This window comes from Peromyscus californicus, unplaced genomic scaffold (genome assembly GCF_007827085.1).
Source record: "Peromyscus californicus insignis strain IS unplaced genomic scaffold, ASM782708v3 Scaffold_4__1_contigs__length_199733344, whole genome shotgun sequence".
Lineage (NCBI taxonomy): Eukaryota > Metazoa > Chordata > Mammalia > Rodentia > Cricetidae > Peromyscus > Peromyscus californicus.
The window spans coordinates 154,738,272-154,764,545 of NW_026294562.1; the positions used below are offsets into that span (position 1 = coordinate 154,738,272).

The following is a 26,274-nucleotide window of genomic DNA, read 5'->3' on the forward strand; positions in this document are numbered from 1 at the left end:
TCACTTGTGTGTGGTCCCTGGAGGGCACTGAACCTTCCACCTGCATATTCTGTGACTAGTGACTCATTTGCGTGATGTGATCACCCTGATCATTTCTTTTCCATCAAGCCAGCACATGCCTCTGCATGCTAAACTTGCTGATAACAAGCCTGGATAGGGTTCTACCTGGCCATCTTCTCTATGCTGAGAAGCTTCTAGCTGAATCCAGTCTGTCCTCTCAGAGACCCCAAAGCCACCAACCCTGAGAACTTGACACTACCCTTTGTTTGACCTTTAACATGTCCATCAAAGGCTCAGGAGTTGGACTGGATGCCTGGGATGCATCAGGGATAGGGGGGGAAGGATGCTCCCACATCACTGAAGTGGGTGGGAGAGGCAGGTGCATCAACAGTTAAGAAGCATTGGAACAAAGTAAGCAACAGGAGAAACGTGAGCCAGGTGTTGGAGAGCCTTGGGGGGGGAGGGGTACTGATTCTTCCCTTGAAATTAGGAAATGATTCATGAAAGAGGTGATGGCTGAGAAGAGATACGGAGGAGTAGGATGTGGAAGAAGTTGGAAAGAACATTGCAGGTTGAGGAACAGAGAGAACCAAGGCATGAAAGTGAGAGAGGTTCCGTTTGGCAAATAGAGATAGGGGATAGGATCTTGGAGAGAAAGTGATCTTGAGGAGAGCTTTGTGGTGACAGAGAGGCATGCTGGGAGGGCTGATTGCAGGCAGAAAGTCCATGGTAGGGGGCGAGTCTATCTGGATTGCCCCAGCTTCATACCCAGGAATCACAGTCCCTCCCAGCTAAGCTTCCTCCTCCCATCTCCCCCATACCTCCTAGGATGAGCACCAGCTCAGGCTCCTCTGCCTACCACACCAAGTCTGTCACCTTTCTCTTCATCAACACTGCACAAAGCTAGCATCTGTTCCCGATGCCCCCAATAGCACCCACTCACCTACTCCTAGGCAAAGAAGTGGTACCCACCACGTACCCCCCCCCCATTGTCCTTGAACAAGCCCCTGCTGGAATTCCCCCAACTCATGGCATCTATTTGTAGTAGCACCACCATCCATGAGCTCCTAGAAGTTGGGTGGGTGGTCCAGGCTGAGTCAGTAACTATAGAGTAATATTATGTCCACAGACAAAAAGGGACAGTTAAACATAATGGCAATGATATCCATGCTGCAAGGAGCTTGGGATGTGACTACTTTATTTACAGATGAGGACTCGGGCCCACGGCAGGGAAGGGATGGCCCCAAATCATAAGCTTATGGGAATTATAATAGCAGTTGGCAACACCATTCACAAAAACCAAAAGGCAGAGCGAATCTGCAAGTTCACCAGCTGACGAGTGGACAAATGCAATGTGGTCTGTCCATACAGTGGGAAATTACTCACCCATAAAAAATAATGTACTGGCTGGTAATGGTTACCAGCTTAATAAACCCTGAAGACATTGCGCTAAATGAAAGAAACCAGACATAGAAGTTTTCATGTATGATTCTACTTCCATGAAATATCCAGAACTGGCCATAGAAACAGGTATAAAATCAGAGATTGCCAGGGGCTTGGAGGATGGAAGATGGAGTATGGCTCCTTAATAGGTGTATATGGGGTTTCCTTTGGGGAGGTAAAAACATGTTGTAACTAGATAATGGTAGTACTGGATATCATAAGTGTATTCAGTGCACAGTGATAGGCTTCATCCAGGCATGATAGTCCCAGCATTAAGGAAGCAGAGGTAGGAAGATTAGGAGTTCAAAACCAACCTGGCCTGCACTACGACACTGTCTCAATAAATAAGTAAATAAATAAAAAGTAGATTTTATGCTATGCAGACTTTATGACCAGATGCCCCCTGCTGAATCCAATGTCCCTTCCTTACGTCTGTGCTGCTAACCTCTACCTCCCTCCTGCTGCAGACCTCCCAAGCCCATGTTGGCACTGGGAGGCTCGTGCCACCCCTCAGTACAGGGAAGCCACACAACCAAGTACAAAAAGGCCACCCCACCCAAAAGTCAGGGCTCATGACTTCTGGGAGATGTTTTGCTCTAGTGCCTCTGCTAAAGCTTAAGTCTCACCTGCTTTCCCATTCCTCTGTCCAGTCTACTTCCAGGTGGTGCCCCAAGTGTAACACTTGTACTGCCCAAGTCCTTACTCTGGCAACCCATCATCTACTAGAAACATCCTTTGAGAAGTAGCTCCTGCCTTCCTTTTGGAGGACACTTCCTCCTCCCACAGACTTGAGTGGAACTCTCCCCCATATACAGACATCAGTCAAAGGAGATGCCACGGCACAATCATGTTAGCACCTCCAGCTTTTTGGTCAGATGAGAAGGGTCCTGGCTTGATCAGCATTGTATTATCAGGACTGCCATAGATCTTGCTCACAGGAGGTGCTTGGCAAATGCAGGCTGAAGGCACCCATCATTTCTGAGGCTCTCTGCTTCTAAGAGCAGCAGTTGCTGCCTGTTGACACAGGAGAGTTTTAGCAAATGTTGTCCAGGCGATAGAGGTGGAGGAGGAGAGGGTTGCCCACAGCATTCCATTCCAAGCTGCTCTTTCTGTTCCTGGTGGCCAAAAAGAAGGGCAATACCCAGAATCAGGGCTTCTCTGTGCTGTGTGAATGGACCATCTTTCTCTTTCTCTCTCTCTCTCTCTCTCTCTCTCTCTCTCTCTCTCTCTCTCTCTCTCTCTCTCTCTCTCTCTCTGAAATCTGGTCAAACTCCTGACACAGCCTAGACACACAACTATGAGAAGGAGTGGGGGCTGGAGTCCACCACAGGGCAGAACCACATCTTGCTCCATTTTCCTCCACAGTGCTGGGGTGCTACTCTTTCTGCTCTTCTGATTATGAAATTAGTCATTTTCTAGGAAGCTTATTTATAGAGTCCACTGCACACATGCAGCGCTGAGCTATTCTGAATGTGGCTGGGGTGTGAAAAGCAGGTGTGAGTCACATGTGGGTCTCCTTCCAGATACCTTGATTACCTTTCTGCCCTACATCACGGGCCACTGTCTTGGGATATCCTCCATCTAGGGGTGCTCTTATAGTAAAGCAAGTTCAGATTGAGAGACTGTTCTCAAACCCAATCTCTATGGCTCCCATTTTTAATTCAACCTGCTTCAGTGCCCTCCTCTGCAAAATGAAAGGTCTTAGAGACCCATGATTCCCTGGCTGCTGTTGAGGACGGTTCCAGGTGGCTCAAAAAGACCCACCCATAAAGTAGCTCCGATGGTGGCTGCTTGAGGTAGCTGATGTTTTCTGAAGCACATTGCAATGGCACTCACTTATTCTACAGTTCTTTATCTATTGAACCTCCTTTTTTTTTTTTTTTGGTTTTTTGAGACAGGGTTTCTCTGTGTAGCTTTGTGCCTTTCCTGGATCTCACTCTGTAGACTAGGCTGGCCTCGAACTCACAAAGATCCGCGTGCCTCTGCCTCCTGAGTGCTGGGATTAAAGGTGTGCGCCACCACCGCCTGGCTTGAGTCTCCTTCTATGGGCCAGGCACTGGGCCAACCTTGAAGATGCAAGTTAAAATTATAGAATTAAAAGAGTGGTCATTGACCTTTTGCAGCCTACACCCTAACGGCTGACAATGATGTTGGTCCAGCAACGGCCTCAATTAAAATGGGCTTCCTAACTGTGTTGAGTGCTGAATAAAAAGTCGCAGCAAGTAGAGATGAATGTCCTATCCAGGCGAAGAAGTGTGAGTGCAGAGGCATTTAAAGGAAGGAGCCTGTCCAAAGCAACCCGAGTAGCGGTCAGGGCAGGAGGGACAGAAGGTAATGCTGAAGGAGAAATAATCTAGTTAACTGCATTAAGGGATGTTTGTCTCTGTTCTTAGTGAATCGGGATGCTGTGGGAGTATTTTTCCACAGCAAGTTATGTGGTGAATTTGAATTTTGAAGAGCTGGTTCTAGCTCAAGGCTGCCCCATACTGTGTGCAGTTTGGGAACTTCACAACCTATGTAAGTGATAGACTTGGGCACTGTGTTGGGGAGTGTTTTTGATGGTCTTGGGCATCCATTCAAGTCGGCCTGAATGGATGCCCAAGACCATTAGGTAAAGAGCACACTTACAGGCAGGGATACCTTGAAGGTAGTGTCCCTCTGTCTCTGAGACATCTGGTCCCTAGAACTGGGATTCTCAGAAATGCTGCCAGTTAGAGTAAGGGGGAAAAATAAAACAAGACAATGCAAGTTGAGAGTGGAAAACACCAGAATGGGAAGAGTCAGCCTTATCCTGGCCTATCTGCCCTTATTATTGAAATCTGTAATGGTCCTAAAACAGACTGTAGGATGGATGAGGGTCCACGTTGCAGGATTGGTGGGCAGAGGCTACTGACCTTCTGGACTTCGAGTTTGTGCTAGTGAGCCTGCGTTAAAGGTTGTTCAGCTGCCAGTTCTACTGGCTAAACTAAGATGTGGGGACCTAGTGAGAAAACCTTGGCCATCTCACAGTCTCAATGGATGCGCTCTCCATCAAGAGACTCAGCACACAAAGGGCTAAGGAGCTCCGAGGCTCCAGTCCTCTGCAATCCTTCTCTCAGGGAATGGCCACAGCCATGAATCAACCACGGAAGCACAGATCCCAGAGTCCTAGAATGCACGGTAGACATGAAGGGATGATCTCTGATAGGCACAGCCTGGCTTGCGTGTTCAGCCCTGATCCAGCCCACAACTGCCAAGAGTCAGGCATGAAGGAGAGCCAGGACCATTGGGCCTCACAGCTGCATTGCAGGCCATTGGCAGAGCAGGAGATCCTGTGAGCATCATGGTGTTCTGCCCTCCAGGTTTGTTGAGTCTGAAGATACTTTCTGGGATCTAATTGATTTCCAGCAAGCTTTTTCCAATTCACTGTGTGAAGAAAGAAAACTAGACCCTAGGGCAGTCTATTATGTACCCTGATGGGCTAGAAAGAGGGTTTTCTGGGGGTTGGGTAGGTAGCTTGGTAGTTAAGAGCACTTGTTGTTCTTGCAGAGAACCAGGTTTCAATTCTCAGCACCCACATAGTGACTCACAACCACCCGGATCTCCAGTTCCTCTCTATAGCACAAACTCGCACATATATACATCATCATTATCATTCTCATCACTAACAAAGGAACTAGAAAACAGAATGGCATAGCAATAAGAACATTAGCTTGGAGTTCTCCAGTGTAATTTCAAACCCAGCTTCACTCTGATGAGACCTTGGACAAGTCACATAAACCTCCTAAGCCTTGTTTAACAAGCCCCATTTCATGGGGTCATGGTGAGGACTCTGTTTCAGAGTCTCAAGAAGGTGAGCCAGTCTTTCGTCGTGGTGGAGGTGGTGGTGGTGGTGGTGGTGGTGGTGGTGGTGGTGGTGGTGGTGGTGGTTGTGGTGATGGTGGTGATGATATATGGAAAACACCTACAAAACCCTGCCTCTCCTCTGCAGCTTGATGCCATAAGAGGCTGCTCTTTCCCTTGGGTCCCTTGATGAGGTGGAGCTAATTCAAGGAATACTGAGGGAGACAGCTTTTCGTCTTTGCTGGGACTCTTGATCCTGGATCACCAGCATCCCCTGACAAAAATTTCTCTCCCACTGCAGGAGTGAGAGAGAGAACCAGGCTGCTGATGACTCCGAGGGAGGGGCCCTGGACATGTGCTGCAGTGAGAGGCTGTTGGGTAAGTGTCCTCAGCACTCCTAAGACCCAAGAACTCAGATTGGAGAAAGAGGGTACCCGTTGACACAGAACTCGAAGTCTAGTTGCCTGTGAACTCGCTGTTCTGAGGTCTGCCTCTCTGTCTAGTTGGGGATTGGTTTCTCAAACCCTCGCTGTCTTTCTGTCCCAGGGTCATTTAGGGCAGTTCTGTCTGCTCTGGGAGGAAGAGCAGACATCTGAAGGTGTGCTTGGAGGTAGAGAGGAAGAAAGCAGACAAGGGAGCTTAGCATGGAGAGAGAGCAGCTGACCGGTAATGTGTCAGTGCAAGCCTCGGAAGCAACAGAGGAAATCTAAACCAGGTGATATGGTCTGAGCTGAGGGTGGCCAAGCAGCATGCAGAGCGGCCTGTCAGTCCTGCAGAGAAGCCTGGCTGAGAGTCAGAGCATGCAGCTGGAGTCCAGGTGACCACAGATGTGGGAGTCTGCCTGCCTGAACCCCTGCCATGGCTGTCACCATGGAGACGGCCAGGGCACTGTGCCCACAGAGTGGTAGCATGGCCCACCAGTTGGAGACCATGATCCTGGTCAAAATAAACTGCACTAAAAGGAATAGAGTGGAGAAGACAGTGAGAGGGGTTTTATCTTCTTTTTATATGTTTTAATTATTTTTCTTATAGCAAGTGTCCATGGCAGCAATATTACAAAATAAAGGCGGGTGAAACATTTGAAAATTCACCATACCTTTGTAGCATAGCCTACGTTTTCATATCCCCCACCCGAATGTTTGTTTTAAAAATAGCCTTTTGAATTCTAACTTCGAAGCCTCAAACCTGTAGTGTCTGAGAAACCTTGCGATCATGCTAGATAAGAAGCTTTAAAAGTGCCGTCTCCATGTGACATTCAAGATTGGCATTGAAAACAAATAGATGTGGCTCTGAAGCAGTGACTTCAAAATAAGCAATTACAGCATCCACTGCCCACCCTTCCCCAGCTCCCTGGCTCCTCTAGCAGCCTGAGCCCTTGGTGCGGTTCTCCCTCATCCACTAGGGGCACCCTTGCACACCGTGATCCCCTGGTTTTGCTGGTGGGGGGATGAATGCAACTCATGGGAGGCAGCCTGGCAGGGACCACAAGCAGCTAGTTGGAAAGAAGGAATTCTCCGAAGGTTATGAAAGCTGAGTATCTGAAGGACCCCTGTATGCTGGGGCACAGCAGATCTATCCTGCATATTCTATCCTGCATATTTCAGGAGTATGACATAAGCCCAACACATAGACATAAAGATCTGGGCCCACGGGATGAAGAACTTACTTTCTGACTCTCACAGTGGTCCAGTCATAGAACTGATGATTCCAGAGGAGGGAAATGAGTGTTCCATCACTGGAGGCATTCAAGTATTGGAAGAGAAGCAATGGAGAGGAAATTTCCACAGTGGGTGGGAGGGTCTCAGTGACATCAAAGTCTCTTTCAACTATTAAACGCTTCTGTGATTCAGATATGAGTCATAGAATTTGGAGATGATTCTACAATCAGAGATGGCCCCACCGGCTAGAAAATATCCACAGAAAGTAGGACATAATGTATAGGAACCCAGGGAGGAGCATGGTGTGGAGGAAAGAGCACGGGGCTTGGCATTTGAGTCTGACTGTGCTATTTCCAGGCTGTGTGTTTATGGGCGAGTCATTTACCCTTGCTGGACCTGTCTCTAGTCCATCATCTGAAAAGGGAAATAACAGCAACATGAATATTCATCTTCACAAAGGTCCTGGGGAAGTAAATAAATGTAACCAATCATTTGTTCAGCAAGTCCATTTATTGAGTACCAACCATGTCTCAGATACTGTACTGGGTGCTGGGGATATAGTGGTAGATGGAACATAGTCCCTACCTTAGTGAAGGTTCACAGACAAGCTCTGAGCTGAGCCACTTCTGGAAAATGGGACAAAGCCACAGCAGAGAGGTTACAGTAAGAAGCACAATATGTTTAATTCTAACTCTCCTCCCCCAGAGCCAGCAAACAATGTCGAATGGAAGAGGAGATTAGTCATCTCCATTGAAGCTTGGCACATTGCCTGCCTTATGCAATACTCAGGAAGTTGGTATCATTTACTGCCCCCATCTTACAGATGACAGGACGAAGGCCCAGGGAAGTTGGACTTCCTTCCCAAATTCCCTTAGCTGGATGATGTTAGGCAAGGGAAGGCCCAGTCCAGGCACTCCTGAGCCAGTGTCCTCACCACCACCCTGTTCTTACCTCCATTGTCTCCATAGAGTCAGTGTTGTCTGTAGAGGGAGAAAGAGAGCCGGGCAATGTCACTGTGCCTGTCTCCCTCTGTGTCCTGCTTCTTCTGGAAAGCCCTGTCTGCCAAGGGCCAAGAGGATATATGCCCCCTAGACACCCATGATGCCAGGCAGATATGGTATTGCAATAATTATTTATTTTGTGACCATGAGCTCTTTAAGGCAAGCCCCTCTCTGTCTCACTCCTGTGTCCTCCATGCCCACCATTTATTAGGCCATGTCTTCATTATTCACCATTAACTGAGCACCTACATGTGACTGACACTGTTGTAGGTTCAGGAGATCCAATAGAAAACCAAACTGAGAGAGTGCCTACCCCACAGCACTATATTATGTATTAAGAGTGGGTTTTCAGCCGGGCGGTGGTGGCGCACGCCTTTAATCCCAGCACTTGGGAGGCAGAGCCAGGCGGATCTCTGTGAGTTCGAGGCCAGCCTGGGCTACCAAGTGAGTTCCAGGAAAGGCGCAAAGCTACACAGAGAAACCCTGTCTCGAAAAACCAAAAAAAAAAGAGTGGGTTTTCAAGCCTGGAGAGATGGCTCACCTTGTAAGAGCATGGGCTGTTCTTCCAGAGGGTCCAGGTTCAATTCTCAGCACCCATAAATCGTCTGTAACTCCAGCTGCTCCATGAATATTGCATGCATGTGGTGCATAGACCTATATGCAAACAAACACCCATACACATTAAATTAATTTAAAGAGAAAAAAAGTGGGGCCTCGGGGCTTAGCCTGACTCAGTCACTAATCAGTGAGATGCTGATTTCACCTCCCTGGATCTGCTATCTATAAAGTGTCAAGATTAGTCTTCAGCGCCATACATAATAGAGAGCTGAGAGCAGAGCTTAGCACACAGTAGTGCCACATAAGCATTCACTGTGAAGGGAAGAGAGGCAACAAATGAGGAGGGGGCGTCATTTGGCAAACTGTGGGAAAGACCATAGAAAAAGATGAAAGCAAAGCAGCGGGAGGCAGGGAAGGACTGGAGGGTATTTCGTATTGTGACTGTGTGGGCCTGAGCCTGGTGTGCAGCAGATTGCCACCTAGACTGGTCATCCAGATCTGCTGACCTAAATGGAAACTTGGACATAAAACAAATGGATGTATAGAGGCCAAGAGCACTGGGGTGCTGGGCCTCTAGAAGAGCCCATAGACACTGTGAGCAATTGCATAATGATAATAATGGTATAAGAATACAGCCCTAAGTAGTTTCTCTCCCTCCCTACTGTCTTCCCTGCTGGGCAAGACACAGGCAGAGCGAGGGCCAGCCATGTCAGGATGACTCATCCATTCCCACACAAACTTCAGAGTAGAGTGACATGGCCAACACTCAGACACTCGGTCACCCGGACCTGAGGCAGCATCAGGCAGGTCATATAGCCCTCTTAGATAATGCTTCCTGGAGTGAAGATGTCTTTAGACATCACCAGCAACCCAGGAAGCCCGCAGCTGCCTTCAAAGCGGGTAGGCTGCTCACACCCTCCAGGGTACTCCCACGTTTGCTCACACACTTGTGTTTGTTCTCATTTGACACAGCCGCATGCTCACGTACACACATGCACATGCCCACACAGTCACCCAAGCACGTGGCCTGCCTCAGACTCACAGGGCCCTGTGGGGGTGGACACGCACCGCCAGAGGACACACACCTGCATGTCTTCTTCCTCTTGCATGCTCAGCTCGCTCGGCTCTGCAGCTCCATCAGCCTTCATCCACCATACAAGCTCCCTGGCAACTAAAAGACACACCAGCTCTCTTACTCTCTTTAGGTCTTTCCTTGGACTGCACCCTGATCTCATACACATGCACAAACATTAGAAAGCACCCTCCTTCCTTCTACATTCCCTGTCCTTTCGCTGGCACTTAGCCACTCTTGGTTTCAGGAACCAATGGTAGGCACTTGGTGTAGACCTGGATGCCTTCTCGGCTCCATGCATATGCAGACTTCTTTTCTTTCCCCTCATTCACACATTCCTTTTCACGTGGTCACTCTCTTTTCTTCCACTCCCCTTGCATGCTCACTTTACTTGCTTTGCAATCATCCAAACACATCGGTACATTCAAATCCACACTCCCTGCTCTTTGGAGCGTAGGTGTTCACATTTGCATGAAAGCAAAGAACACTGCTAGGGCCTCTGTTCCTTCCCCCAGCTAGCAGTGGTATGGGCCTCGCCTCAAATCCAAGAGCTTCCTTAGAGTACATGAAAGGTAGAGAACACTGGTGCCAGTGATGGCCAGGCCGTGCAATAGAGTGACATCATTAAGTCTTGCTTTCAGTGTCTCCCATAGACAGACTCATGGGCAGGCTGCCTCCTGAGATCTGCAGGAACTGGGGCCAGATCATCAGTGAGGACTCTAATGGAATACCACCTCCTGTTCAGTCTTGTACTGCAAGGACCTTTGCATGTGTGCATGTGGGCACATCACTCTGTATAATCAATCAGTCATGGTCCACAGTTCACCCCAATCAGTATGTAACCTCAGAAAGATGCTCCTGAGGGAAAAACCTTGCAGGCATCATGTTGTGGTAAAAGGGAATTCTGAAGTCCTCATTATTAGAGTACTGCGTGAGAAGAGGGCATGGACACCAGGTGGGTGCATGGGCACCTCTCCTGGGCCTTGTGAATTATTGTCCTATAAGAATGGTAGGGCCAAATGAGAGGAAATGCAAGTCCATGTCTAGGAATGCCAATGCTCTGGAGACCGGGGTACTCCAGAGGCCCTTTATAGCTGACTAGAGTCATGACAGTCCTGGCAACCCTGAGGGTTAAGTGTGTGATGTTCAACTTTGTTCATACAAGGTTTCAAGTGTACACTAAAGGCCTAGAACTTGTCCTTTTGGTAAGAACAGAGATGACTTCTTGGGCTGAAGGCTCTGAACCCTACTTCCATCTTCAATCTTGATATGTTGAAGGCAGGTCCCAGCCCAGCGCTAGATACAGTGCTCTGTATGTAGGCTCACCAGTGTTCAGTGGATTCTCCTGAGCCAGGCATGAGGTCTCAGTCTCACCAAGAAGCAATTGCTTATCCTGGGTGCTGCTTTATGGAATAAAGGAGATAGATGCAGGCCTGTACTAATGAAGGCTTGGTTATCCTAACCCTGCATTGACCCCCCCTGTGATCAGCAGAAGGGGTCATAGCTTTCACTACATCTCCATCATGCCACTTAAGAGGCTTTGTGTTAGAAGCCAATGGACTGTTGAAAATGCCCTTTGATCAACTCAAATTTATAGAGCATCCACTCCATCCCAACATGTCCCAGATTAGTGATATAGTGCTAAGCAAAGCAGATGTACTCCCTCTGCTCTCAAAGAACACAGGACACTAGGGAAGGCCTGTACACAGCCCTAACTTCAAGAATCAGGAAAGGCTCCTGCAAGCGTCCTAGAGGATGAGTAGGTCCCCACTCATGTCTTCAGGGTCTCTATCAAGTGTTGTAAGGAGAGAGGTAACCTCAAAAGGAAACTTAGCTTCTATCTGCTAAACCCTGTCCTCGCTGAGCATCCAAGTCTGGTGCCTAGTACTGGTTCTAACTGGCCTGGGAGCAGGTACAGGAGCCCAAGTGGACAAGCAGAGAGGAGGCAGACTAGATGTGTCATATGGCTGAGGTGCTATTATGTCTATTCACAAGCACAGCACACAGTCTGAATGACTTTCTCTTTTCCTGGTGGTAGGACTAGAACTCACAGTGTATGTGCACACTAGGCAAGCACTGAGCTGTAGCCCCCATTCTACTGGGTTTTATTTCTTTACTAGATTGATGCTTCTGTTTTCATTTAGGACTACTAATGCATTTAGAGATGTTTACACTGACTAATGATGTGAGTCTTTAGACCATTATAGAGTAACAAAACACTAATAGAGTAACATTTTGGGAAGAGGCCTTAGTCAGGTATCCACTAGTCAGCAATGGTAGAATTTAACTAGTCTCTGACACCATGACAGAAATGAGATCAGGAACCCCATGTAGCTGGGCCTAGAAGCACTTTGGGGAGGTAGACAGACCTGGGTTCATGTTTCAGCTCTGTCACTAACTGGCACCATGGCCTCAGGTAAATCATCTGTTTTGACCTCAAAATTCTGTTCTCTAAACTATAGATGGTGATGTAAGATCTTCACAGAGGCCATGATAATGAGCTAATAGATTGAAAGTGTTTATTGCACTTTAGTACTCAGTCAGTGGTAGCTGATAATGATGGTGGTCATTCCAGAGTATGGAGCTTGAACAGAAAATTTCTTGCATTTTTATGAGCCTGCTCCAGGGCTCAGGTGTCAAGCTCTGGCCAGTTCTTCAGCAATGTAGCTTTATCTCTTCCATGACTCTCCACCACAGGTCCAAGATCTCACAGAGCTAACCCAGCCTCAGACAGGAGTATTGTCTGCTTGCAAAGTCAGGTAGGAAAGGGGCCAGCTGGTGGGAAGAGAATCTCTGTCCATTTTCCTTCACTGAGGTGGACACAGCTGTGACAGTGTAGGGAGGTGTCTGGATGTGCAGGGACACTAAAGAGAGAGTCTCTGCAGCTGCTGCCTCTACAAAGGTTGATGCCAAAGCCCATTGAGATAGATGAGAACTCATCACATCCCCAAGATATGTGGGGACAGATGATCCCCTTTTCCTTTGTTCTGTCCAGTGTCAAGCCACCCTAGCTCTCAATATGTTCTTTATGACCTTCTTAAAATGTGTCCCTTTAACATCCTCCTTTACTCCAGCTCATTCATTCTTCTCAGATCTCAGTGTCTGTTTTAGTTAGCTGTTACTTCCTTAAAAACTGTCTCAAAACTCAGTGGCTTCAAACAGGGACCATCTTACCTGCTCATGAACTACAGGATCAGGCAGGGTGTTCTTCTGTTCTGTGTCAGCTGAGATCATCCACCATGCTGTGTTCACCTGTTTAAAGGTCTGGGAAACAATGGCCATGAAAGCTTTTCTTATGCATCTGGTGCCTCAGTCCCTGCCATGTGGCTTTGCCTCTCTTTAGTTAGCCTGGGCTACCTCACAGCATGGTAGTCATAAGTACGTTAGACTTCTCATGTAGCAACTGACTCCTGACCTTCTAAGAGGTGGAAACAGAAGCTTCAGATTTCCTAAGCCTCAGAAAAGGAACTATAGTATTATTTTGATTTATTGATCAAAGCTAGCCACAGTCTCAGCCCAGATTCAAGTAGAGGAAGAAACATGGCACCTCTTCATGGGACACTAGGAATCTACACCACGTTCATCTACCATAACATCCTTTATCAGCTTCTCTGCTTCTCTTATATGCATTCCTTTCCCAAATATCTATTCCTTTCTCCCATTTGATGTCCCACTGTTTTTTCAAGCCTTTCTTTATTTCAGCTACTCACCTGTACATATCTTAAGTCTTTGGCTCTTCTCCCTACTTGCAAAGAGCATGGCTGTGTACAGGCTCCTCCCCAACATTTGCAAGGCCACTGAAGCTACATCAAAAGAATTTAAAGTTGGAAATAGAGCCAATGAATTTTGAAATTAAGCATGTTCTGTCCTTCTACATGGACAAATATTCATCTATAAGGAGTATGAAAACCAGGTTCATACTTATTAGTTAAGCCAGGCTAGAATTGTGACTCCTTGGCATTCTGCATCAAGATACAAGGTTTGGAGAAAGTCAGTACTAGTCTATCAGGCTCCATCCACTGCAAGGATATTCACATGCACTTATGTGCAGGGGCACTCTGACCCTCACATCTGATCTCTTCTGCAGACTAGAAATGCACACAGCACTGTGTTGGGCATCAGAAAACAAGAAAAGAGAACATCATTCTGAACAACCAGGCTCAGGCCAGTCTGCACAGAGAACCTTTGGATTTGTGTATAAACTGAGAATTGTCTTCATGGCTCAATCTATTCCTCACCTCTGGGAAGGATGCCTAGTAAAAGAGTAGATAAGAGCCCTTCAAATACGAGTCCAGACCAAGAGCCATTTTCCTGGTGTAATGACAGTGCTGAGCACGTATGCCCTGGTGGTGAGCATCACTCTCGTGGCGAGACTAGGACAAGCCCCCACACTATTCCAGCCCTCAGGTCACTCTCCTGCACTGGGAGACAGGGAATTAGTCTTCACATAGCAGTTGTGAGGCCACAGAAAGCTGGTATGTGCATGGAGCTTGTAAACTAGAGTCTACTCATTTGTCTATTTATTTTCTAATTGTTGGATTCAGGCCTGGATATGAATCTGAGCTCTTCCTTTTAAAGTCTGGGATCCTGAATAATCATTGCACAACTCTAAGTGTCTGTCAGCCCCGCTCAGGCTGTTGCTGCCTGTGACTGTTAAGAAAGATGGTCTTTTTGCCAAATTCCAGTCAACTATCACCTTGCTTAATACAGACCATTTTTGGGCCAGCAAGGTAGATTGTCAGATAAAGGTGCCTGTTGCCAAATCTCATGACCTAAGTACAATCTCTGGGAACTACATGGTAGAAAGAGAGACCCACTCTGCAAGGTGGTGTCCTCTGACTTCTACACACATGCCATGACAAACATACACTCAAAAAAATTAATTAAAAAAATAATTTTTAAAAGACGACTTCTCCACCACAAACAAGGCCATTTGGAACGTGCTCCTTATGTCCACCCTATGCAGGTCCACCTTCTGCCAACATGCGCAGCCCAAACCCAGCAGGAAGGCCCACCGTAGCCATGCCCAGCCTCTCAAGCCTACCATAATAAATGTGAGTCCAGCCTGTTGTGGGGTCTGTTGTCTGAGAAAGGAATAAAGCTGCTCGTGTTAGACAAGTTCTGTTGCACAGTTAGTTACCAAAAGCTTTATAGCTTCAGACATTTGTTATCGTACTGTGTTTTTAATTCAGGAGCCCAGGGCTTACAGTTCTGGCCCAGCCTCTCAGAACATCTCAAAATGTTGGCCGTTGTACAAAAATCTCAAAACTTGCCTAAGGCTGAACATCTACTTTATCGAAGTTCACCCACAGGTTGTTAACATGCCCCATATCCCTGCAGCCTGTTGGTCTCAGTTCCTCTCCAAGCAGACCTCTCCACAGCTACCCAGTCAGGAAGCTGGTTCCCCCAGTGTGAGTGACTCCAGAGAGGAGGGGGCTCCCCAGATGAAGTTACAGTCTCTTCTAACCTAATCTTAGAAGTGATATGCCTTCACTTCTGTTGTGTGCTTTTGGCCACAGAGCCTATCATGGCTGCCATGTGGGAGAGACTGCAAAAGGTTGTGAGTACCAGGAGGCAGGATCATTGAGGGCCACCTTGGGGGATGTCTACTGTATTGCTTAAAAGTTGAATAATTAAATTTGAAAAGCTTTTAATAAAGCTTAGCATAGCTATCACCCTCCGTCCAGCTTTCTTTTCAACACACTAGACTATTTCAGTGTGCTTCCCTCTTAGCATCTTTCAATGTTCAACTTGCAAGTTAAGTTCTATGTAGTTGGAAATACGGGCTGGTATATCATCGGTCTTAAAATTTTAATATAAAATGTCTGTCTTTTAACATAGTTAAATCCTCATAATCCAAAGAGACATAGTCTTAAGATGTGCTAAGGAACTGTAGGGGGGAAAGCCCATTTACTAAAAGAGAAAAATAACAAGAAGGACATCAACATGAAACCAGTGCCTTCCTCGGGCGGTGGGCTGTGAAAGACTTGGTTTTTCTTTATTCTCTTACGGAAATCGGACTCTCTGCACTTTCTAAAGTCATTTTTACACAAAAGGATGGCGCATTCCAAAACGCTAATTAAACAGTAACTGTAGGTAGTGGGGACACTCTTCCCCCTGCTTGCTCTGTTGGCAGACCCCAAACATGGGATTGACCCAAACCCACGAATCCTAATGAGAGCTGATTAGTCCTATGGGGACCTCTGTAGAGACAGATGACCACAAAACATGGAATTCTGTTTCCTTGTAGAAAACCAACAAAATGACTCAGAGGTCACATTGGTGAGCCCACTCAGGGAAGGGGAGGTTCAAAGGCTCCTTGACAATCAGCTATGCTACAACCGAAGCCATAAGTCTTTCCTCCTGGGAGGTGCTGATTCCCAAGCAGAGTGACTCTCCAGCTCTTTCAGGAGCAAGAACAAAGGGCCCTAGGCTTCTGTTCTGCCTTTCTCTTCAGACACTGGACAAATTTCTAGTTCGGTGGCTTGGTTTCTGGTTTCCTTAGAGGCCGAGAGGGTATTGTCACTGTCGGCCACACTTCTCGGTGTCTGCCGTGAGCGCATCTTCAGTGGCCCACATGACGCCCCAGGCTGGCTTCTTGAACTTGCTTCCTGTTCTCTCTGCTGTGCCCCTCTATACATAATTTGTGTATTTAATGCTCATTCTTGTCCCTGCCCTTACTGAATAATGTCAATATTTCATATTCTATATTTTAATAGTGTATATTTTATAGGTGGTCCCTGACTTACAATAATTGGAATTAAAGGTTTGTTTTTGTTTTTTACTTGAAGGTGAAGGTGAGGCAGTAGAAACAGAACTTCAAATTTTGATCTTCTCTCATGCTAGCAACATAGAGTATGCTACTCCAACAGCGAACCAAGTCAGTCAGATCATCAAGGGTAAATAACTGAGTTTGCCTTACTGCTAAGCCTGCTGTTCAGTAGATTAGGGGGAGTAAATGCACGTCTACTTAGGGTATTTTCAACTCGCAGTGAGTTTCTTGGGCAGTAACTCCATCCTAAGTCAAGTACTCATGCTTTGTGTTGGATCTTGGTTTTGGTACTCAGTATTCTAAGTGAGTCTAAGCTCCGCCACCATGATGCCATATGTATCTTGATATTTTGCTCCTAATGGATGCAAATGCTCTCTTTATGTCCCTGAACATTTGGCCTTTCTCCTCCCCTGGCAATGGGCATGCAGTTGTACCTCCTCCCATCAATAAAACAGGAGAGAAATATGGGCTTACTCCTCCCTCAGTAAGATGGTAAGTTTTTTTTGTTTTTGTTGTTTTTTTTTTGTTTTTTGTTTTTTTTTGTTGACTTGACACAAGCTCAGGGTCATCTGAGAAGAGGAAACCTCAACTGAAAGATCGCCTCCATCAGATTGCCCGTAGGCAAGTCTGTAGGGCAGTTTGATCAATGGTTATTGTGGGAGGGCCCAGCCCACCAGCGGTGGTGCCACCCCAAGGCAGGTGGTCCTAGCTGCATAAAAATGCAAAGAGAGCAAGCCACGGGGAGCAAGCCAATAAGAAGCAATAAGCCAGTGTCTGTCGGTCAGAATGACCCCATACTATGCCTGAAAAACCTGCCTCAGCTTCTGCCTCCAGGTTCCTGCCTTGGCTTCCCTCCATAAAGGACTGCAAGCTGTGAGATGAAATAAGCCCTTTCCTCCTCGGGTTGCTTTTGGGTGTGGTGTTTATCGCAGCGATAGAAAGCAAACTGGAATACTCATGGACTGTGTCAAAATTTCCTTGAGCTTTGCCCCTCGGAGCACACCCTCTGGTTTCAAAGCAGTTCCAGCAGAGAACCTGGGCGCAGGAGTCGAGGGTGGAGCCTAAGGAGATACCCAGGAGCCAGAGCCTGCTGGATCTTTCCTACTGGCCTTGGCCAGGACTTTTGTTCTTTATCCTAAGATCAAAGAGAAGCCATTGAATTAAGCTAAGCAGCGGGCTCAGGATTCCTTTTCAAGCGGAAGGGTCTTAAAAGCTAGACAGGCCCTTAAAGACCTGCTCTTTAAATTCGTGGAAGGTCTAGAGAAGCAATGGAACACCCAGGGTCACAAGCCTGACACAGAGCCCTCAGGACCTACCACCTGGAGAATGTGGAAAATGAGTCTGCCATCTGATGGTGGCGGTTCCTGGGGATTTGTCAACCCAGCTGTCTGGGGTGGGGGAGGGGTGCAGCTTGGATTGCTCTTATTCCTCTCCTGCCATCTGGGCTGTCTTCGACTTCTGAGGTCATTTAGCAGAAACTGCTAAAGAACTTCAAGCTAGGGCTTGGCTTGCCACTGCCTTGGGCTTAGGCCCCAGTCCTTCAGGATACCCCCCATACAATGCTTGCGAAGCCTCTTTGCTGGCTCATTCACGAGAGGGAGCTAATGAGAGAATTTAGGGAGGAACCTCTAAACCAGGGTGTCATGGTGCACACCTGTAATCCCAGCACCCAGGAGATAAAGACTGGAGGATCAGGAGATCAAGGTCATTCTCAGCAGTATATTGAGTTCAAGGCCAACCTTAGGCTATCAGGGACCCTGTCTCAAAAATAAAACAAAAAGACTCTTATTGTCTGGATCTCCATTTCCTTGTCGGAGAAACTCTCATTCTCTATGTGTCTTTGTGCTTAGGTCTGAGGCACTGAGGGCTCCTGAGGGTCTCTGATGTCTGTTCCTTTGGTTCTCAGTGTGGTGGCTGGGCCAGAGGATGCGCCCATGGAGTCTCATGGACGCTCTTCACCCTCGCACTTTGGAGCCTCCGCTGCAGAGAAGCACAGCGTGCTCAGCCTTTGTGAGCAGCTGCAAGGCTGTCTGCGTTTCTCACAGAGCCGTTCCATTATATCCCGTCCAGAGCGTACTTGAGTTGCATTTTGTTTTGAAAGCCTGTTAGCATTCTGGATTTAATTAACTGGCAGAACAAAGCCTCACTGTTTCCTCACCCTCAGTCCATGCCCATTCTACCTACCCACTGACCCCAGTTCTCAGCCAGCAGTCTCGAAGCCCCAGCCCACATCCAGGTGGGGTGCTCATTGTCCTCCTGGAAGCTTAGCTGGCACATGAAAAGGAGGTTCTTACTGCTGCCTGCCTCCCCACCCCACCTCTCGCCCACCTCATCTCTTACCTCTGGCTACCGTTTATTGAGCATTCATGATCTACTAGGCACCGGGCTAAGCATTTATGTGTTTTTAGTTCATGTATTCTAAAAGTCCTATGAGACAGTATTTATTCATCCGTTTTCTAGAAGAGAACTAGGTTCATTCAGATTGTCACTTAGCCACAGTGTTTAGCCAGGGTCACATGTAGTAAATGGCAAAGCTAGACCTCAAACCTCAATCTGTAGGACTCTTTGGACTTCTGGCCTCTACAAAAAGCTGCCAGGCCAGAAGACAGACTGGTCCTTAGTACTACTTCAAGTTCTCTGGAGGTCTGCCTACCTTGAGTTTCCATGCAGTCTCCAATCAGTCCCCTTCCAGAGAGTAGACTCTCTAGTGTCTGTGAGCAGTAGTCAGCTCACATGCCCACTACAGACTAAGCAGTGGGCGCCCTTGACTTCCAAAGCCCTCCCACTGCCTTGGCTTTAGTCCTACTTTCAGAGTCTCCCTAACCAGAAAAACCCACCCACTGAGTGTGGTCGATTGTGCTTAGCTGCAGGGGCCTGGCCCCACCCTGCCCTCTGTGTCATGGAGGGGAGGCAAAAGCAGCAGCAGCAGTCTAGGGTAGGTAACAGAGACAGGATGAGAGGACAGATGTTGGCACCAGGCCTCCTGAGGCTGTGTCCTGACCCTTCAACCCATGGTGATAGCTTTGGACAAGTCATTTTTCTCTCAAACGTCTTTCTGTTTTCCAAACTGTAAAAGAACGGTCCCGTCACCTCCATCATGCAGTCATTCAAGGACGGACTGAGTCAGTGCTTGTAAAGAGGTCACTGAAGTCTCTCTCCACCAGGAAGCCAAATCTCACACAAGAAGCCAGCAAACATTACGTGGGCATCCCTTTCCCAGCCTGGCAATCCTGTATGTGACCTCCCTTCTGCCTGGGATGGGGGCACAGACTCCACCTATTGACAAAAGGACTGTTGAGGGATTTACTCTAGTTCAAACAACCACAGAGAGGTTTCACACCTTACCCAAGTCACTGGGGCTGAGAATGGTGAGCACCTGCATCCTAGTCCAGAACCTTCTCGTGCCCAAACCAGCATTCTTATGCTACTGCATCATCCTGAAGAAGTAGGAAGATGAATAAGCTGTGGGTGTTGGGGCTGAGAAGATGGCTCACTCAGGGAAGTGTTTGTCATGTAAGGACAGAGACCTGAGTTGGGATCCCGAGCATCCACAAAAACAAATTTAAGAAGTATGGCATCACGCACTTGTAATCCACCACCACCCTCTCCTAGGAGACGGAGACAGGAGGATTCACAGAGCACACTGGCCAGCCAGTCTAGACTAATCTGTGAGACCATGCCTCAAAAAACAAAGTAGACAGTAAGTACCCGAGGGACACCCCAGGTCGACCTCTGGCCTCTGTGAGCAATGCACACACACACAAGATACAGGTCACATCATCAGCCAGCTTACTGTCCGGGATTGACTTGTTCCTTCCCCAGGCTCTCGTCATTCTGCTGAACCTTCTGTGGATCTCTCCATCCTGGTGTTCACTGGCTAGCAGGACTGATGGGGTAGAGGTGTGGTGGGGAGCCAGTTCACATTCCCAGAAAGCTACATCTACTGCCCATTGCCTTTGCAGAGAAGAGCCAGAATTTTTTTTTTTTTCACCAGGATTCCTGGTGTTCCTAGAACCCTGCTGGCCTACTGGCATATGTGAGTGTAGATGTAACCAACCGTCTTATTCAATAAGAAACACAGAACCAATGCAAAGATGAAAGCCAAGAGGTCAGAGCAATAGCTAAGAGCTAAAAAACCTTACCCTTCACTGTCAATGTACCTCTCCGAAAGAGACCTACTTCCTGTGTCTGTCTTTTTTTATAGTTTCTGTTCTGCCTTCTCATTGGTTGTAAACCCAACCACATGACCTCCTAGTCACTGCCTGTCTGTATAGACCTCCAGGTCTTCTATGGTTGATATTGAGATTAAAGGCATGTGTCTCCAATGCTGGCTGTATCCTTGAACACACAGAGATCTACCTAGCTCTGCCTACCAAGTGCTGGGATTAAAGGCGTGTGCTAGCACTGCCTATCCTCTATGTTTAATATTGTGGCTGTTCTGTCTCTGACCCCAGATAAGTTTATTAGGGTGCACAATATTTCGGGGAATACAATACCACCACATGTGAGTGCTTACATACACACACACACACACACACACACACACACACACACACACACACACGCACACATGCACTCACGCACATGCTAGTGACTCCATTTCCTGGGTTGTTAGGAGGGTTGAGAATCGATACTCATAAAGCTCTGGGAGCTGCACCAGTGTGTGGTAAACAGTCTGTTTCCAGAAGTTCAGCATGGTGGCTTCCACCTGCAGTCCCAGCATTCAGGAAGTGGTGGGCAGGAAGGTCAGGAGTTGAAGATCTTCCTTGGCTACATGAAGAGTTCAAGGCCAGCATGGACTGACTATAAGAGATGCTATCTTGGGGGGGGAGGGGAGGGGGATCTGTTTGCTCGTAATGCTTGGGATAGCAGCCAACCCCCATGCTCTGACACTGGCTACCTGTTGACCTTGGGCAAGCCTTGTTCCCATGTTGTCCCTCAGTCTTTTTAAAGAAATCATCAGGCTGAGCCGATATCCTTACCTCAAATTCTCAGTCTCTGACAGTCAATGGCTTTGGAAGCCTGAACAGGACTAAGTGCCATGCTCAAGCGGGCATGGTCTCCTGTGACTGGTAGACTTAGCTGGGAGGTCACTCTTGGCCACTCTTGAGAAAGAAGAAAAAAGCTGAATGGGACAGTCTCCCTCCTCACATAAACAGGAACAGGCTGAGCCAGGCTTCAGCTCCAGTTATGGTGGGCTGATGCTGAGAGCAGGCGGATGAGTCACTGGGGAGCCTCTGTGGTTCTGGAGCTCCAACCAGCCCCCGGGCAGAGGAACTGCAAGGCTGAATGGTATGATTTGAGAGCTGGGGTACAAGAGAGGGATCAGCGTGTCCTCACATGCTCCAGATGACTTCTGAAGATGTTTGCCGCCACGCTTTACCCAGAATCTCAGGAGTTTTGGCCTGGGTTACTGATCTCGGCTCTCAGTCACTCTTCCTCTCCCTCAACACCACTCAACATCCCAGGCTCCATCTGCCAGATGTCAGGTGCAAAAACTGCACCAATAGCCAGGACAGCTGTTTAGGGCTCAAGGTTCCCACATACACATCACTCCCTCTTCAGTCTCCAGGCTCTCCCTAGCCTTCCTGCCTGTGCTATAGCAACCCTTTCCTAAGAAATCATACAGCAAAAAAAGAAACCATCCCTTGGTGTCAGGAAGCCCAGGATTCAAATCTCAGGTCTGCCTTTACTTGGGAAAAGATGTGTTTGGCTTCTTGAAGCCTACATTTCCTCACCTGGAAAAAATCCCTTATACCTCACTCAAGAGGCAAACCTAGCAAGAGCCTCCAATGAAATCGATTGTAAGCAAGCAGCCTCTGTGCGGAGAAGGGGGGTGGCAGGGGGTGTTCATGCGTGGCAAAGCAGCTACCTTACTGTGAACTACTGAAGAGCTAACCCTCGATACAAGTATCTGCCTCTCACCAACAAATGGGTCTAATAATGACGCTGCCGTAGGGAGGCCAATGCAACTACTTTGGGAATTTTACAACCAGCAGCCCAGTGAGAACATGAGAGTGAGTGAAAGGCAGGTTAAGGCAAAAATAAGAGGCATCATTAGCCGGGTGGTGGCGCACACCTTTGATCCCAGCACTTTGGAGGCAGAGGCAGGCGGATCTCTGTGATTTCAAGGCCTGTCTGATCTACAAAGTGAGTATCAGGACAGCCAGGACTACACAGAGAAACCTGTCTCAGGAAAAAAAATAAATAAATAAAAAGAAGTGGTATCATCTCTAGAAGAAGGTCCAAAGGTAAGAGGACTAATGGTTCAGGACTCTGGCACCTTCACAGGCTGGATTGCTTATTCACTGCTCAATTCCCAGAGCCTGGCCGAGTGCTTGGCAAAGGAGGCACACACAAATCCTTACTGAATGGCAGGGAAGCAAATCCTTGTAATCCCAGTGCTTGTCGTGTACTTGGTGGTAAATAAACGTGCACTAGAGTCACACACATACACACACACACACACACACACACACACACACACACACACACACACACACAAGTGAGCAGAGGCTAACGTCAGGCATGTGATCCCAGCACAGTTCTCCCTATATGTGATTCCTGCCACTTCCTATCGGAGATCCCCACTGCCCATCCCTGGAGATCAGGGCTTCTTAATTGGAGGTCCACGGAAGCCCCTCCAGATTATATGAATAATATGGTGTGTGTTTGACAGTGTCTCTAATCTGATTTTTAAAAATCCCTAATTTCTGTCTAGAAAACAATTTTTTTAAGATTTATATTTCATTTTATGTATATGGGTATTTTGCCTGCGTGCACAGATATCTGCACCACATGTATGCCTGGTACAATGGATCCTTGGAACTGGATCCATCTGGACAGTTGTGAGTACTATGTGGGTGCTGGGAGCTGAACCCAGGTCCTCTAGAGAAGCAGCCAGTGTTCTTAACTGCTGAGCCATCTCTCCAGCTCCCATAAAACTAGTTTTTAATTATAAAAAGTTTCTGGGTTTTGGTTTTGGTTTTGGTTTTGGTTTTTCAAGAAAGGGTTTCTCTGTATAACAGGTCTGGCTGTCCTAGAACTTGCTTTGTAGACCACCAGACTAGCCTCGAACTCACAGAGATCCACCTGCGTCTGCCTCCTAAGTGCTGGGATTAAAGATGTGTGCCACCATTGCCTGGATTTTATTTTTTATTTTATGCACGAGTGCGTGCGTGTGTGTGTGTGTGTGCGCGTGCGTGCGTGCGTGCGTGCGTGTGTGTGTGTGTATTAACATTCATTCATATGGTGCCTGCAGAGGCCAGAAGTAGGTATCAGATCCCCTGCAGCTAGAATTACAGGTAGTTGTAAGCCTCCTAATGCAGGTGCTGGGAACTGAACTCTGGTCCTCTTGAAAGAGTAGCAAGTGCTCTTAGTCACTGAGACATCTTTCTGTATAACTGTAATTCTTGAGGCAATTCCACATAATTTATCGGGTAATCAAGAGAAGTTTATTTCTGGGATAACTTACAGCCAATAGGGGTTGGTTACAGGATCCAGGAGAGATGAGGTACCATCCAGCTTCCAGGACTACAAGGTATCCAGAAGGGGCAAGCATGTACACACCTCGAGTCTTTAAGGGGCTCCCTCTCAGCCACGCCCCAGGGGCAGGTCATAGGTAGGTGTGGCAGTCACCTAGGGGCAGTGTTTCAAGGCCAAAGCTGAAACAGCTGCCCACTACATTTCTGGTCCCCAATTTTCTAAATTTTCATATTATCATTATTATCGTGTGTGTGTGTGTGTGTGTGTGTGTGTGTGAAATTGGGAGGGTCACACATGCCATGGCACATGTGGAGATCGGAGGACAACTTTATCAAATTGATTCTCTTCTTCCACCTTTATGTGGGTTCCGGGAATCAAACTCGGGTCACCAGAATTATGTGGCAAGGACCTTGACCCACTGAATCATCTAGCTGGCTTCAGAAAAATGATTTTAAATTAACTCACCTCTGAAAGGTGTATATCTGCCTGGCATCTGATAAATTCCATCATTTGGTTCATCAGAACCTCAGAGATTTTTTCTTTAAATGCAGTGCCTTGGGCTAGAGCTATATAGCTCAGTTGTCAGAAGGCCTGCCTAGAGTGTGCACAAAGACCTGGGCTTGGTCCCTGTCACCATATAAAATCAGGTGCAGGGGTGCACATCTATCATCCCAGCACTCAGAAGTTCAAGTTTATCCTCAGCTACATGGTAAGTTTGCAGGCAGTCTGTAATACAGGAGACCCCATCTCAAAAAAAAAAAAATGTGTGTAAAGCACCCACCTTTGTCTCGGAGACCTTGATTCAGGGCCCTGTCCGCCTGTGCTCCCCTCTCACCCCCATCATATACGTGCAGCTCATTTGTCATCTCTCATATGCAAGCACAGGGTCTCGGAGGGGCTGGCTTGCCTTCTGAGTGGCTGTTATGCTGGGCCGTTCTCACAGAGCTACGTGCACTGTCAACCTCTATATCTTAGGCCCCTAAGTGTGACAGGTGGAGTCAGGGCCAGAAACTTGAGAGTACCAACCAGGATTCATAACACATGAACTCAGAGCTTTTATCTCATTTTAAGAATATCTTTATATATATAACAAGTATATATATATATATATATATATATATAGTGAATATATGTATATATATATTACAGGGATTAAGATATATAAATAAAATCACCTCTCCTCTCACCATCCCTCCCCGCCATGACTGACATGGTGGCACATGGCTTTAATCTAAGCACTTGGGAGACAGAGGCAAATGAATCTCTGTGAGTTCAAGGCCAGCCTAGTCTACTTAGAGAGTTCTAGGCCAGCAGGGTTGTACAGTGATACCCTTTCTCAATAAATAAATAAAAGCTGTTGTTAACACCTGACTTGTTTCCTTTCCGTTTAGCACACACATTTATTAAACACTTACTGTGTGTCAGATCACCACGCTACCGGCTTGCTTATACTACCACGTCATCTTTATCTTTACCGTGCTCCATCTTCTCCTCAGCACATTTCTATCTTTCTTAAATGCTAAAGCCAGTAAGCTCCTACTGTGCCATAACCTTGCCTTTCACACTCCAAATTTCTAAACTTTCTTTCCATGTTATTAGATATTCATCCACAGAATCACAATACAATGGTTGCATGATACTTTGTTGCAGGCAAGCTTCATCCTTCTCCGACTGGAGCACATGTAACCCTGAGGGCAAAGCCACAGGATAAATGTCACCCATCTTCCTGAAGCACAAATTTGATTCAAAACTTTGGGAGGGGAAAAATATTCAGTATCAAAATGAGTACAGATAAGCCACAGTGTAGGTTAGACACAACCTATAATTTTCAAAAGAAAGCAACAAAATCCCAATCTACGTGAGCTCAACGGATTACCTACTGAGTTTACCTTCTGAGGCTAGAAGCAGACAAGAACAAAATTCCAGTTTGAGTCCCTGTGTGTATACATAAGGAGATACCCAGGGAAGAGAAGAAGTAGCTGGAGACCTGCAGCTGACGCTGAGGCAGAGGAGCCAGTGGCCCTGGCCTGCACCCTTCCACCCATCCCTACCTGATGTCACTTGTCAATGTGTGCAGGGGGGCCTTACCCCTGAGAAATCCACACCCCTACACAGGTGTAAACCGGCTTCCTACACAGTCCAGCTTCTAGCGGCAGCTTTTCCTCTCACCCAGCATCAAGCTGAACTTAGTGCTCACTAGCTGTGTGCCTGCCATGGTGACCCGCCCTCCTCCTCCCTTCTTAGTACCTCACCTGTGCAAGCAAGAGTTGAATCAGGCACCTGCGAAGTGTCAGGAATCATACAGGGTTTTATCTGCAGTATCTAAAGTCTTCGTAGCATCTTTGAAAGTACATATCTTCCCCATCACCGTTGAATAAAAGAAGAAGAGGAGGAGGAGCCAGGCAGGGTGGCGCACGCCTTTAATCCCAGCACTTGAGAGACAGAGGCAGGCAGATCTCTGAG

The 26,274-nt window shown here is 47.3% G+C and overlaps 1 protein-coding gene and 1 long non-coding RNA gene across 9 annotated transcripts in view; one reads left to right on the forward strand and one right to left on the reverse strand.

The window, feature by feature from the left end:
• Positions 1–26,274, forward strand: part of Ptpn5 (protein tyrosine phosphatase non-receptor type 5) — a 63,632-nt gene that overhangs the window by 20,001 nt on the left and 17,357 nt on the right. For all 4 annotated transcript variants that reach the window (XM_052760670.1, XM_052760669.1, XM_052760667.1 and 1 more), the window contains exon 2: positions 5,567–5,643. In XM_052760670.1, the coding sequence (XP_052616630.1) occupies positions 5,619–5,643 (25 nt within the window). In that variant the 5' untranslated portion in view covers positions 5,567–5,618. The remainder of the gene's footprint in view (positions 1–5,566; positions 5,644–26,274) is intronic.
• Positions 6–14,600, reverse strand: LOC128124427 (uncharacterized). 5 transcript variants are annotated; one of them, XR_008222849.1, is made up of 5 exons: positions 13,265–14,588; positions 12,729–12,818; positions 9,568–9,653; positions 6,932–8,578; positions 6–2,558 (listed from the first exon to the last, which is right to left on the reverse strand). It is a non-coding gene; the product is annotated as an uncharacterized LOC128124427 (long non-coding RNA). The 5 variants fall into 5 exon arrangements; XR_008222846.1 differs by having other exon boundaries at positions 9,568–12,818; positions 13,265–14,600; XR_008222847.1 differs by having other exon boundaries at positions 12,729–14,587.